General features: G+C 37.8%; 1 protein-coding gene across 1 annotated transcript in view; it reads left to right on the top strand.

The window, feature by feature from the left end:
* Positions 1 to 13,310, top strand: part of LOC112151977 (piezo-type mechanosensitive ion channel component 2) — a gene marked incomplete at its 3' end in the record, with an annotated part of 96,189 nt that extends 82,879 nt beyond the window's left edge. The window contains 8 exon segments of the mRNA XM_024281161.2: positions 1,732 to 1,902; positions 2,019 to 2,150; positions 3,759 to 3,959; positions 4,051 to 4,255; positions 6,204 to 6,296; positions 7,846 to 8,011; positions 12,884 to 13,127; positions 13,208 to 13,310. Of these exon segments, the coding sequence (XP_024136929.1) occupies positions 1,732 to 1,902; positions 2,019 to 2,150; positions 3,759 to 3,959; positions 4,051 to 4,255; positions 6,204 to 6,296; positions 7,846 to 8,011; positions 12,884 to 13,127; positions 13,208 to 13,310 (1,315 nt within the window).
* Positions 13,311 to 14,784: the final 1,474 nt, after the last annotated feature.

Below are 14,784 nucleotides of genomic sequence, written 5' to 3'. Positions count from 1 at the left end.
ATACAGAGGGTTGTGTCAGGAAGGGCATCCGACGTAAAATCTTGTTCTTTACATCTAGACACGATTAGTCGACTAATTAGAAAAAATAATCTGTGATTAGTCGACTAAATACTTGGTTGTGGCAGTACTACCACAGACCTATACACTGATTGCGGCAGAGTGTCATCGTCTGGTCACATGACTGCTCTACCTCNNNATTGTTGAAGCCTTTGAGGGAGAACAATTCCAACATTTGATTCTGTCAGCGGTCCTTTGGGATTTACTTACATTTATTCCTTTTTGTCAAGATAAAAGGAGCATTTGGGTGAAAGTGCACGCGCATTTCCGTGCCTGAACTGCGCGTGTCCCCCTCGGCTCCCATTGGCTACCAGTCATCTGTCAATCAAACCCCCCAGACGTTCGACGTCAGACCCACAAACGCTTATTGAGCCATCTGATTGGTCAATTTATAACTCTAATAACTTGTGATAATGGAAAAAAATCTTTAAAAAAAATTATGATTAGAAAAAAGAAGTTAATCAGAAAGCAGCAGAGGAAGAATGATTATTCTGACATATAAAATGACTGAGAAATAACTGTCTGTTTCCCAATGTAAGTCAATGGGACTTTGGTCTTTTTGTAACCCAGTGGTACTTCCTATATGGAACACGGAAGGAGGGGGGCTTGCTCAGTCCAGCTATATACAGTCTATGATGCTAGCTACTTTGGCTAATTTTGGATTTTTTCATTTTTTAAGGATAATTTGCAGTTTAGCTTTTATTTAAGATGGATGTTAGCTGTTTTGGCTAAATTGGGATTTTAATGGTCTTTTAGGCTATTTTGGAATTTAGCTAACATTTCTGCTGCATGATAGCTATTTTTGCTAATTTAGGATTTTTTTAGGGTATTTTAGAGTTTAGCTAATATTACAGCTGTATGTTAGCTATTTTGGCTAATTTAAGATTTTTTTTTCAGTTTCTAAGGCTATTTTGGGGTTTTGCTAATGTTTCAGCTGCATGCTAGCTATTTTGGCTAACATGGGCTTTTTTCAGCTTTTTAGGCTAATTTGGCATTTAACTAATATTTTAGCTGGTTATCAGCTTCAAGCGATTTTAGCTATCAGCTTCAGCATCTTCAGCTATCAGCACTAGCATCTTCAGTGCCCAAATTCTGCTTACAGCATTCACACTAGCATTATCGCAGGTATTGCTATAAATCTAGTTTTTAGTTAGTTTAAAATTAATGATGTTCAGATTTGTTCTTTACATCTAGACACGATTAGTCAAATAATCAGAAAAAATAATCTGTGATTAGTCGACTATTAAAATACTTGGTTGTGGCAGTACTACCACAGACCTATACACTGATTGCGGCAGAGTGTCATCGTCTGATCACATGACTGCTCTACCTCTGGTCGCACCAGTACTCTGAACTTCATATGTCTGAACTTCTGGCTGGTGATGTATGTGTGAGCAGTTGTTCTGTAAACACATCAGCACTGGGATGGGTGTTCAACTCGTCTGTGTTTATATTATGATAATGTAATGTCGGCAGCTTCATGGATTTATCTTGTCAAACAAATTGCTTACGTCTGGCATTTACGCCTTCATGTCTTTTACCTGTGACTGATGAGACTGTTCTTGTGTTATTTTCAAACTCTGTCTTTTAAATAAATGGATGTTAGTTTAATTTAGGAGAGCGTGACAGGCTCAGCAGGTTCTTGTCCTCATCATCTGTGGCGTCTCTCTTCAGGTGTCTTTGCTCAACTACGTGTTTCTGGTGTCCTGGGCCTTCGCGCTGCCTTACAGCCAGTACCGACCTCTAGCCTCCAGCGTTTGCACTGTCTGGACATGTGTCATCATCGTGTGCAAAATGCTTTACCAGCTGAAGACTGTAGACCCTTCTCCATCAATCTGCTCCTATGTAAAGACATTTATTACCCGTCTTAAAAAATCCAACTGTCTTCTAGGACGTTCTGAAGTGTCTCTTTTAAATGTTTTTTGAGTATGTTTTTTTCTGCATAACTTTATCGATTACAGAAAGCACAATCAAGAAATTACACTGGTGATAGATTGAGTCAGGTGAATGACTCTCTTCTATATAAAGCACCAGTGGATCCAGGCAACTGGTGGGGCCTAAAGAAAACTGATGACCTGCTCGGCTACCTCAGGGTAAGAAGACAGTAAAAAGTTTGTCATTTTATTTCAGTTTACCATTTCACGCTTTATTGTGAGAATGCTAAATTGGGTCTCCGGCTCCTTTCAGTACGTTTTTCAGCAAGTAAAAACTCAGTCACACTTTCAACGATTTCAGCAATCTTGGTATGAAGAAAGTTCAGCTCGTTCAGGACATTACTGCTTGTGTTTTTGGTATAGATAAACGTAATAGTTTTTTTGAAAATTGAGCAAAATTTGCCCCTTAGGAAATGAATGAGAAATTCTCAAATCCTTCAAAAACTTTGTGTACTTTGAAACGTGAACTTCTGCACTCTTTCAGATCACCAAAATATAAAATGTTCAACTACTGGGTTTTTAAGGGTCATTTGGAATTTAAAATTTAATATAGCAACATGCTAGCTGTTTTTGGTGAATCTAGACATTTTACCAGTTTTTTAGACTAATTTGGTGCTTGGCTACCATTTTACCACTATGCCTGCTGTTTTGTCAAAATTAGACTTTTTCAAGTTCTTTATGGTAGTTTGGAGTTTAGCTACTATTTTAGCAAAATGCTAGGTGTTTTGTCAAAATTAGACTTTTAAAGTTCTTTTGGGTAATTTTGAGTTTAGCTAATATTTTTAGCATTATGCTAGCTGTCTTGGCAAAATGTGACTTTTTTCACTTTAGGCAGATTTTGAGTTTAGCTAATATTTTAGTATTATGTTAGCTGTTTTGGCTAAATTAGACTTTTTTCACTTTAGGCAGATTTTGAGTTTAGCTAATATTTTAGTATTATGTTAGCTGTTTTGGCTAAATTAGACTTTTTTCCAGTTTTGGCATTTAGCTAATATTTTGGCAAGCTTTCAGCTTCAGTGTTTTCGGCTATCAGCTTGAGCTTTTTAGTTATCAGTTTCAGCATTTTCAGCTATCAGCACCAGCGTCTTCAGCAGCCACATTGGGCCTACAGCATTCACACTCGCATTATCGCAGGTTAATGCTATATATCTCGTTTTGTCTGTCTGGATCTTTTTCTATATCAAAAATGAGATTAATATCACTGATGAAAAAGCAGTGGTTCCACTTGCCAAATAAGTCATTGCAGTTGCTTTCATGAGTTTTATGTTATAACCATTTGGTGAAATCTAAATTTGTTTTGTATTTGTATTAAAATGGAACAAAAGTCATGATCTCATACGTTTCTTTGTTTTCAATTTGAAGCATTAGAGGTTTTACCAAGATAAGCTATTATGATATATTATTGTGATTCATTTTAACTTGTAGAATCATGAAGATTCATTGAGACCTTTATTATTTTCTCACACATTTACCCTGTACCCAAAATTGAGCCTTGTGGAACTCTTTAACTCTTTAACGATTTTTTGTAAATTTCAAGTTTCTTGGGAAGAAAAAAAATGATCCAATTCCTGATTGAGAGAAACACGTTGACTATTGATATCTGGATTCCTAATTTTCTATTATCCTTCCCACTAAGTCTTTTTTCAACATCTTGGGACTTTCTCTTGTTCAATAAGAGGAAATGTAAAATTTAAACATTTTAATTGTTCAACCCAATTAATGTTTTAAAAGTTTAAAATATTTCAAATGTTTTCTCTGTCTATGCAGAATAACCTCTTGATGCTGGCTTTGTTGGCCTTCGAGGTTACCATCTACCGCCATCAGCTCTACTTCAGACTAAGGAACAAGCTGTCGCCTCCTGCTGCTCAAATCATCTTCCATGACATCACTCGCCAGCACCTGGACGTGGGCATTATCTGCTTCATCAAATACTTCATCAACTATTTCTTCTATAAATTTGGACTTGAGGTTCATGGTTCTATTGTATTTTTAAAATGTCATCATTCGGTTCTGAGTGATGTGTACCTAGCATTGTTTTGCATCATGTCTTTTCCTTCAGACGTGCCTTCTGTTGGTGGTCAACGTGATCGGGCAGCGGATGGACTTCTACGCCATGCTTCACGCCTTTGCTCTGATCGCAGTCATGTATCGACGCAGGAGGAAAGCTATTGCCGAGATCTGGTCCAAGTACTGCTTCTTCCTGGCTTGTATGCTGACTTTCCAGTACTTTGTTTGCATCGGGATCCCACCTGCTGCCTGTAAAGGTGTGTGTTTGAGTCGGTTGGAGGTGTCCAAGGTCCTGGACAGCTTCTTTTTCGGCTGCTCCTCTCAGAAGTGAATCCTCTGCCTCCATCTAACCCTCTCCTCTGCAACTTGTTTATTCTCACCAACATTTCTCCTCTACATGAAACTCCTTTTGGTCTTTCTGTAGACCTCATGTGTCAAAGTCAAGGCCCAAGTGCCGGATTCGGGCCTCTGGATAATTGTATCCGGCCCTCCAGATCAGTTTATTCTATTGTTATTAATGGCCCGATGTTATCTTGCGCTTATTTCTTGTAGAGATTTTTTAGGCTATTTTGAAGTTTAGCTAATATTTCAGCTACATGCTAGCTGTTTTAGCTAATGTGGGCTTTTTTCAGTGTTTTAGGTTTCTTTTAAAGTGTAGCTATTTTTTCAGCGACATGGTAGATGTCTTGGCTTATCCAAGTTTTTTTTTTTTTCTTTTTAGGCTAATTTGGCATTTAGCTGATATTTTAGCTGGCTATCAGCTTCAGCATTTTTAACTATCAATTTCAGCATCTTCAGTGGTCAAATTCAGCTTACATTATTCACACTAGTATTATCACAGGTAATGATATATGTCTAGTTCAAAATTATGTAAAAAAGTTATAGTTTAAAGTTTTAAAAATTTGATTCCAGAGAGTTTATCCTGTGCAGCCCACGACCTAAGGTGTGTTTTGGATTTTGACACCCCTGCTCTACACCTCTTTCCTGGTTGCTTCAAATTCAGCATCCTTTCACCAACATCATCACTGTTTCTCCTCTCAATGAGTCTTGATTATCTCCATCTACCTTTCTGCCTGTATCATTCAACATGAGTAAACATGTAACATCTAACATGAGTATTAGATGCAGGGCGGAGCCGAGCGGGGGCAGCTGCCAAACCTGCCCTGCCCATTTAAATCTCATTATTTACAAAGATTCAGAAATCATCAGCATAAGCTTCTTTACACAATGCAAACATAAAAACTGTAAAACTCTAACTTTTTAACATAATTATGAACTAGATATATAGCATTACCTTTGATTAAGCTCGTGTGAATGCTGTAAACTGAATTTGGCAATTGAAGATGCTAGTGCTGATAGCTGAAAATGCTGAAACTGATAGCGGAAAACACTTAAGCTAATAGCTGAAAACAGCTGATAGCCAGCTAAAATATTAGCTAAATGCCAAATTAGCCTAAAAAGATTGGGGGAAAAAACTAAATTGGCCAGTTCAGCTAGCATGTAAATATTATCCTAACTCTAAAACAGCCTAATAAAACTTAAAAAAGCCTAAATTAGCCAAAACAGTTAAAAGGGCCTGTGTGTAGGTTAGGTGCTCAATGTAGAATAGAATTAACATAAACTGAGAAAAGTTTGCAGAGAGGATTCAGAGTCCAATACAAACATGCATTTATTAGAAATAGTTTATATAAATGGAACCTTCTTAATTATTTGTTCTTTGTAAATAAATGTTCTTTAAATCAGTTTTGATAGGAGTATTTATGAATTACAACCAATCTAAATATGTTGGTTCCATATACAATAAATGTACTTTTCCACAATAGAAATCGTAATTGGTTTCCTTTAAAGATGAATCCTTTAAAAGTTGTAATCAGGCCACTTTTTATCAATCAAAGTGGATGTACTCAGTCTGTGTTGAGGCTCTAGACTCCAGAGGGAGTTGCTCATAAATTATAGTGCAGAATTAAAATGCAATCAGTCTAAAAATGACTTTGTGTAAAGCATAGATGTCTCTGTTGGAGGTAGACTGAGGCCATCGGTTGTTTTACGATTTCATTTTTACATCCTAGCGTCAGAAAAGCACATCTCATAAAAGCTGTTGTTCCGCTCTCAGTGCGGTTCCTGTCTTTTAATGCGCTACACAAATAAGACTTGACGTTTTTATGTTGTTTATATGCATGTTTGATTATAATACCTCCATTTCAGACTATCCCTGGAGCTTCAGTACAGACCCCAATGTGGTCAAGTGGCTCTACATCCCAGATTTCTACAAGAAGCCTGATCCGCTGTTTCTCATCTGTAAGTTGTTTAATGTAGCAGGAAATTGTAGGAAATGTGTTTTTTAAAAGAATTTACTACCTGTGTTAGAAAAGTATGAGAAATCATTGTGAGGGGGAAAAAAAATGACTTTTTGTTCCTTTTGCAATTTTATGTAAAACAAACCTGCTTAAGCACAAACTTATTTTCATAATTCTAGAAACATGTCTTTACATATTTTCTATTCCCTGTTCATCATTAGTTTACAGGAGTCAATAAATTCTTTTCACATGACGTCACACAAGACGGCGAGTGTTCAGAGTGACTTCCGGTTATATATTCTGTCTATGGTTTAGAAAGCTGACTGCTGAACGCTGTTTAAAGCAATTTGACATAAATAATAAATGGTAACATAACCAACTGTTACAGAAATGTGTACAATATTCAGTCTATAAATATCCTATTGTATTTATTTTCCCCTCTAAGATCAAATATCAGTAATCCTCCTGCAGAACGCTCCTCAGCTGCTTCTTCAAATTCCTCTGGATGATATTAAACAAGTCGTGGATTATTTCTCTCTGACAACCGGGTCATAGTTAGAGGAAGGTTACAAGAACTTAATTGAATGCTGCTTGTTTGATTATGAAGGTCATTATGATTTTCTTCTTCTAATTGACGCTAATGCTAATGCTAGCTTTCCACGATGGGGATGAGACGTAGATCTGCAGAAGATCTTTTCTGTCCAGTTAAAGTTGTTCACAAAATCATTAAAACAGAGCTAAAGTCAGACAATTTCAACGTGTCTGACAGTAAATAAAAACTATTAACTGTTATTTTCTGACGTAGCTCCTGTTGTTCATAATCTTGTCTGATTCCTGCAGGGTAATAAAGGTAAACAAGGATCAAAATAATCTGAAACTGTTAAAAAATATTCCTGTTAAAAACATTCCTATTTTTATAATTACCCCTTAAAATACCCCAAAAACAACAAATACCTCTTATTACAACAAGAAGATGTAGCCTTGGGTCCAGTTAAAACACGCGACCAACATGCAGCGATGAGCATCTTAGCTGCTCCGGTTACATGTGGTTAACATGAATCGCACTTAAAACACGTGTGAGTAACATCAAGCAAAATAGAACCTGTTAGAATAATATCTGCTCAAATGAAAGGTTGGTGTTTTCAATTAAACCTCAAATATTGAAGGATTATTCAAATTTGTATTTAGATTTGGGACAGGAAATGTAAATACAGTTCAGCAGGACATTTATAAAATAAATATTGGACATAATTCTGTTTAAATTGGTAAGGTTACCTTTAATTTATTGATGTAAAATTGTGTTGAACAGCGTTCAGCCGTCAGCTTTGGCGTTCTAAATCTCAACACTGGAAGTGACTATTCACATTTGATCCCTGTCGCCATTTTTCCTGACGTCACCGTGAAAAGAGTCTATCACAGCTGTCTGTGGGTGAAGGCAAAGCTACACTCTATTTTGCATTATTGTGCATACATGTAGTACTTGTGCTCGACTGAAGCAGAACTGTTGACATCCATAAAGATGCACATCGGTCTGATCTGTCTCCTGTCAGACGACTTCATGCTGCTGCTCTGCGCCTCCATGCAGAGGCAGGTCTTTGAGGATGAGAACAAGGCGGCGGTCCGCCTCATAGCTGGTGATAATGTGGAGATCTGCAGAGACCTGGATGCCGCCTCCTTCAGCGTCCACAACCCCGTGCCTGACTTCATCCACTGCAGGTACTGCTCTTCGTTTTCCCCACACCAGGAGCCTGTTATGTACCTATCTTTTATCTGGAAATACAAATGTTGCATCTTTTAATCGTTTATAAGTGCTTTTTAAGCCACAGTCATTTAAGAACTGTCGGTGTGGTTTTATAGTTTGGCTGGTCTACAGTTAGGGAGGACTGCACCTCCAAAAATGAAGTGGACGACGAATGATGCTTAATGAGACGAGAAGACGCCATAAAGCCAGACCTTCATCTGCCCCCGACAGCTAAACCGATTAAAACTGTTCAGATGAATATTTGAGCTTTTAATGAGAATATTAAAGCTGCATATTGTTCAAGTATTCTTTTAGGGTCTCTGGTCTGGATGACATAAAACAGTAGTTAAGTTTTTGGGAGAATTAACTTTGTTCTTTTCACTTTCACTCACGATTAACTGTTCATTCCTTCAGTGACTTTACTTCTAAGTCTAAGAATCATTTAGATTCTAACTTTTTGACTCACTTTGAGGTGGAAACAAAGTTTCAAGAAGCACATCTTCTCCTGAATGAAGGCTTTAGTCTTTTCATGGGAACAATAACAGTTAGCTTCTGCAGGTACAGCTGCTTTTTAGAACTATCAAAAATACAGTTTATAATTTTGAAAATCATATTTATATAAATGTATAAAAAGTAATATAAGTATAAATTAAATGTAAATATCTTACATTTAATACACTAAAGCAGGAGTGTCAAACTCAATCGTACAAGGGACCAAAATCCAAAACACACCTTAGGTCACGGGCCAAAACATTTGTTGAACACTAAAACATTTTTAAAACGTTAAAACTGCAACTTTTTAACATAATTATGAACTAGATGGATAGCATTACCTGTGATAATGCTACTGTGAATGCTGTTAGATGAAATTGACCTCTGAAGCTGATAGCTGAAATCACTGAAGCTGATAGCCAGCTAAAATATTAGCTAAATGCCAAATTAGCCTTAAAACAAAAAAAAAACACCTTAGGTTAGTCAAAACAACTTGCATGTAGCTGAAATATTAGCTAAACTCCAAAATAGCCTTTAAAATCTTAGTAAATGCCAAAATAGTCCAAAAAGCTAGCAGAAAGATAATTCTTAAAACTTTAAAAACTGTTTTTTATGCAGATATAGAAGTGTCACATAATGCTTAAGTTAACCTTCCTTGACCCACTCCAATGAAAATCATATTTTGATGTCTTAAACAATGTTCTTGTAGCATTTTTCTGATGATGGACATTTATCAAGAAAATTAACTTTAATTTACATTTTTTTCTTTTTCAATTAAACTTGTTGTGAACTACAGATAACATCTGTTTGAAAAAGAGTTTATTTGTGATGTAGAAAATATGCTGGGCGGATCACAAGCTCCCTGCTCTGTTTCTAATGATCTGCTCTACAGAAACTATGTCCTAGAAAACAACACAGGTTTTTAGATTTAACCTAAAAACAACATAATCAAAATTAAAAGACCTCTGGGAATAGCTTTAGTTCATTGAATTTGAATGTATTCAGCATATTAACCACGGGGCATGCCCGTTTATGGTTAAAGTCAACACATGTACAAAATAAAACATACGATAAAAAACCTAATCTTTCATCTTCAATCTTTAATTCTTATTCCATAAAAACACATAAATATATATGAAAAAACATTTGAATTAGACACAGGGGGAATCCACCAACTTTACGAATTTCATAGACTTTACCTTAATAAAAGGTAATGGGTCGTTACAAATGTCTATTCATCTCTCCTGAAAGCCAACAAGAGAGACGGGATGTTCACAGTCACGGAGACAGCAGGCGGTGCTGGACCCTTCTAACACCGCAGATCGAAGTGGGCCAGTGCTGCCTCCAATCGCCGCGTTTGCTGACCAGAACTCTGTGCATTTACTTTAAAAGACAGCTTTGGGCGGGCGGCTGCGGGCCTTCAATCTCAGGGGTTTAGAAGGTCAGGCACCGCCTGCTGTCTCCGTGACTGTGACCCCCACAGGACAGAGCTCTGTGTCGGAGGTGATGTGGGGGCGAGGTGGCAAAGAGAAAGAGATCCGTTCTGGGAGATATTTTTATTTTTAAAAAGGATAAGTGTTTTAAAAAATGCTAATTTAGACTTTTTTATATTAATTATTAGGAATATCTGTTTAAGAAAGTGGGAAAATGTCAAGTTTCACCGAATATTATTTACAATCTAAATTTAAAGCGGCTGATAAGAAACCTCTGATGACCCAGCATTCTATTAGTACTTGAACGCATCACTCACGGATGAATCAGTGAGACTTGAAATCAGTCTAACCACAGATTTGTGTGTAAAAGAGAGGATTCGTGCGTAATTTTTAAAGATGTGGGTGTGTAATTGGTTTCAAGCCGTTATAACTTTAATTTATGCATTTTGTAATTTTTTGAATTTCATAATTTTTGCACTTATGCTGAGAACGTATTATATAAATTACAAATCAAGAATTACATACGCACAAATTAAGAAAACGCACGCACAAATCCTAAATTATGCACAAATCAGCACGGGTAAATCGGGGTGATACTTATTTCTCTCCATACTGCCTCACCTGACTGCACGTCACTGGATCGAGTCATCAGCCACATGATCGGGCCGGATTTTCGATCATCTGACATCCCTTGTGTTGTAGTTGGCTGCACATAAATGTCTCGTTTGTACAAACCACAAGCCGGTAGCTTAGTGAAACACTATACATCGTTCTAAAGTCTTGGATTTCGTTGATATTTTAATAAGATATGACTTGAGAAACAAGATTCTGAGAAAGAGTCAAAGAAGGGAGAAGCATCCACACATTATGTGCTCTTCACATTCAAGTGTTTTGATGCAGAGAGTAGACAGGTCTTTTATTAACGCACTCTGTGTCCATCAACAAGCCTGAGTAGAGGCAGAGAGCGTCTGTTTGTGCTGCTGCTGCAGCGCCGCACTTATTCCATCGGCTCTCCCCAGGATTGAGTTACAGAGTCGAGGTGGAGGAGAAATCCATAATCCACAGAAACACTCTGTCCGTCACTCAGCGACTCAGACGCTTTTGCCCTGTACTCTAACTCAATAAATAGCTTTTAAGTATGGAAAAGGTATTTTCTCCCACTGATGAAGGAGGACTCTGCTGTTTAGGCCCTTCAGCACAGCAGGCCACTTCATCGCCGCTGCTTCCTGCAGCCGCCGCTCGTGGTCCACTGTCCACTAAACAAACCCTTTGTTTCCACATCACATTAATGCCGTCTTACATGCAAACATGGGATCTGCTCTCATGCGTTCAACATGCTAAACCCACACGAGAGGCAGAGCGGTGTACCTGCTGAGTGACAGCGTCAGGTTACAGATCCACTTCCCATTCATCGATCAGACGCTTACCGGTGCCCGACACTAAGTGATACACTCAGGCTGATTGATGGGAGTGTGTGCACACAGCAACTGTAATGCAGCTCTGACTTTAACTTCCTCCTGTGACAAACATGCAGCCGCCCACCAAAGAAACATGCATTAGAACTTTTTCAAAGCTGGTTTTTATGAGGATTTTTTTTCTTATGTTCATTTAGTTTTAGGGTTTATATTGTATTTTTTTCCCAATGAGTTAAACCTGGTTCTGTTTGATTAGGAAGGAGAACAATCATTTTAGATGTATACTTGTAGAGGTGGAGTTTAGTAACAAGGTTAATGTTCACAACTTAGTTTGCTAAATCTTAAAGCGGCCATACCATTAAAAACAACTTTATGAGTTTTTAAGTGTATTATACTGTTCATTCCTCACTATAAAGAACCCTAAAGCAGTATTTTGATCTGTTCACACATTTCTGAGTAATCCTCCAAATAAACCTGCACTCTCAACAGCAGCCCCTCCCATACCCATGAAAACGAGCAGGTCCTCACGTGATGATGTCACAGAGTGGGACCGCCCCTTTCAGGAAGAGTCAACACCCAATTTATCCACTAATCTAGTGGTGATCAGCAAAAACTTTCATTTTAGCTGCAGAATACAGTATGTCTTCCAGTTGTGTCTTCAATAAATTAAATCTCAGATAAATGTTTAATACTTTAGACGCGGCGCTCCTTTAAGAAACAACACCCCCCTTCCCCCCGGTGGGGCACAGTCGTGCAGACAGTGCGTTTGTGTTGTAAACCAGTGTAGCGATGGCCGGGCTACTACAGGCAGATATATGGTATGTGTATCCATCTTTGAAGAAATTTGGATTCTGTTTATTTTCGTGGGAAAAATGAAGAAAAAAAGACTGGATGGACGTCATGAAATGGGCGACACCCACATGCAGCGGGAGGTCGATTCGGTTTACTTCCGGGTAGGAAAAAACTTACAAAAAATAACAAATATTTCATAAATGATTTGTTTTTTAGTGTTCCAAAGGTAATATGTGATCATATATGTGGATATAGTTCACTTTGAAAGGTTTAAGAAGATCATGTTTTGGCCCCTTTAATCTAATCCAATGCATACGACTCGCAATAAGTTAAAATGAAACTCAGTTTATGTAGGAAACTGTTTGTTTCACTTCACAGGTTTTCAGGATATAGAAGTGATTGTCTTGTGGTGACAGACACAACTTATTTAGTTTTTCCCACATAATGGTTAATCTGTATACAGTAAATTTTACGGAAAAAAAAAGAGTTCATTATTCAATCAGCCATCAACACATTCTCAATAATTAGTCAAATCAAAGGGAACTTTGATGTATTCTATTAAAATTCAGGCCAAATAGAACAACCATTTATGTAAATGACAATAACTTGTTGCTAGAAGTGTAAATTCTAACCGTCCTTAAACTGTCAGAACAAAGAGGCCCCTGACACCTTTTCAGACGACTAACTGGTTTATGGCTGTTCTTTTTATCCTCAGGTCTTACCTGGACATGCTGAAGGTCATCATGTTCAGCTACCTGTTCTGGTTTGTCCTCACCATCATCTTCATCACTGGAACCACCCGGATCAGCATCTTCTGCATGGGCTACCTGGTGGCCTGCTTCTACTTCCTGCTGTTCGGGGGCGAGCTGCTTTTGAAGCCCATCAAAAAGATCCTCCACTACTGGGACTTCCTGATCGCATACAACATCTTTGTGATCACCATGAAGAACATTTTATCAGTGAGTGATGCTTGAGCACTCACTGACGTTTAGAGTTGTTCTGTGGAGCTTCAGCGTTAATGAGAAGGTTTTGATCGTAGATCCTGGCCTGTGGCTACATTCACTCTCTGAGCGTGAATAACTGCTGGTTGATCCAGCTCTTCAGTCTGTCATGCACCATCAAGGGTTACGTCATAAAGTCTGGTGAGTCCTTTGACATTTGATTTCATATCAATCCACTGAATGCACTGCAGGATTGTTATCACAGTTTATATATAAATGTGTAAGAGTTAAATTTGTCCCTAAACTCAAAAGCCATTTTTTCTCACAAATGTGTGTCCATAGCAACCAATCAAAATGTAGTCTATAGAATTAAAAAAGTGGAGGCCCGAACAGTCAAATGAAAAGTTTCATAAATGAATCGGCTAAAGCCATGACTGATGATATGATGAATGTCACGGCTTGTCAGTGAAGTCTTCAGAATTTCAGCTTTGAGCTGACATGGACAAATAAAAGTTTAGCATTACGTTCATGGTTTGACTGAAGTGACTCTGCAGAGTTTGTTTCAAGCAATAAAACAGCAATAAAAAATATATATAACAGAAACATGTATCCATACAAAGATATATCAAACATAGAATGGTCATAAAATTTATTGGAAAATTCACATTCACTAATAAATAATTCAATTATTACTCTTAATCAGAAATAGACATATTAGCTCTTTTGCATATAGTTTATGACACAAATGAAACTATTAACTATTAAGATTGTCAAAAGGTACGGAAGCAGAAAACGGCCTGCCCTACTTTTTTTTTTTATTGTTTTCTCGTTATAACAAGATCCCCATCTTGTTATAACATCGACAGATTGAGAGAATCTTGGTCTGCAGGACGTGTCTGTATGATGCGTTCACTGACCTCCGGACATCGCCAGCAAAACAAAGCAGTTTATCAGAGAAAACATTGAACATCAGCACTGACCCATATATAATCGACTGATTAAATAGTTTCAACATTTTTACTGAAACTGCTTTGCTTTCCTTAGGATTGTATAAAAATGACAAAAGCAAAGTGACGTGTTGAGTTGGGCCGAGTGGCTGTTTGGGTCTGCTAATGTCTGGAGTTAAGTGAACGCATCCTGCTTAGATTCTGGTCGGCGCTGTGATCTGTGCGAAATAAAGGGAGAATTTGGCCTCAAGGTTTACCTTGCTGTTTAGCCAATAAGGAGTTTCAGTAGGAGGTTGGTTGGAAACAATAGGTGTGTTTGAGATCATAGCGGGACGCAGCGCTGAGCAGATCGCCTGGATTGCAGTGCATGTTAGGTAGTTTTAACTCTGATGTCACCTGTCGATCATCATTGACGAAAGAGGCGGGTGCAGCTGGAAACATGCTGCTGCGCTGGCTGCAAGCTGCTTTGCAGACTACAAAACAATGCATTGTGGGAAACGGTATCCTGGTAGTTCTTGTACTTTGACATGATGCTGATCAGAAATAACTGGCGCTAAATGAAGGAAATCTGCATCTTTTTTAACTCTTTCTGGAAAGTAGTAATCCCTGGTGTAAAAATGGACACGATTACAAATCTGTAGTTCATCATCTGTGAATCAAATTTCTTTCTTAAAAATACTTTGTTTCTATGAAAATGTTGTTTCAGTAAAAAGCTTCAGACGTATTGC

This window comes from Oryzias melastigma, linkage group LG17 (assembly GCF_002922805.2).
Source record: "Oryzias melastigma strain HK-1 linkage group LG17, ASM292280v2, whole genome shotgun sequence".
Taxonomy (NCBI): Eukaryota; Metazoa; Chordata; class Actinopteri; order Beloniformes; family Adrianichthyidae; genus Oryzias; species Oryzias melastigma.
The sequence above is the reverse complement of the archived record's forward strand: the minus strand, read 5'-3'. Positions and strand labels throughout refer to the sequence as shown.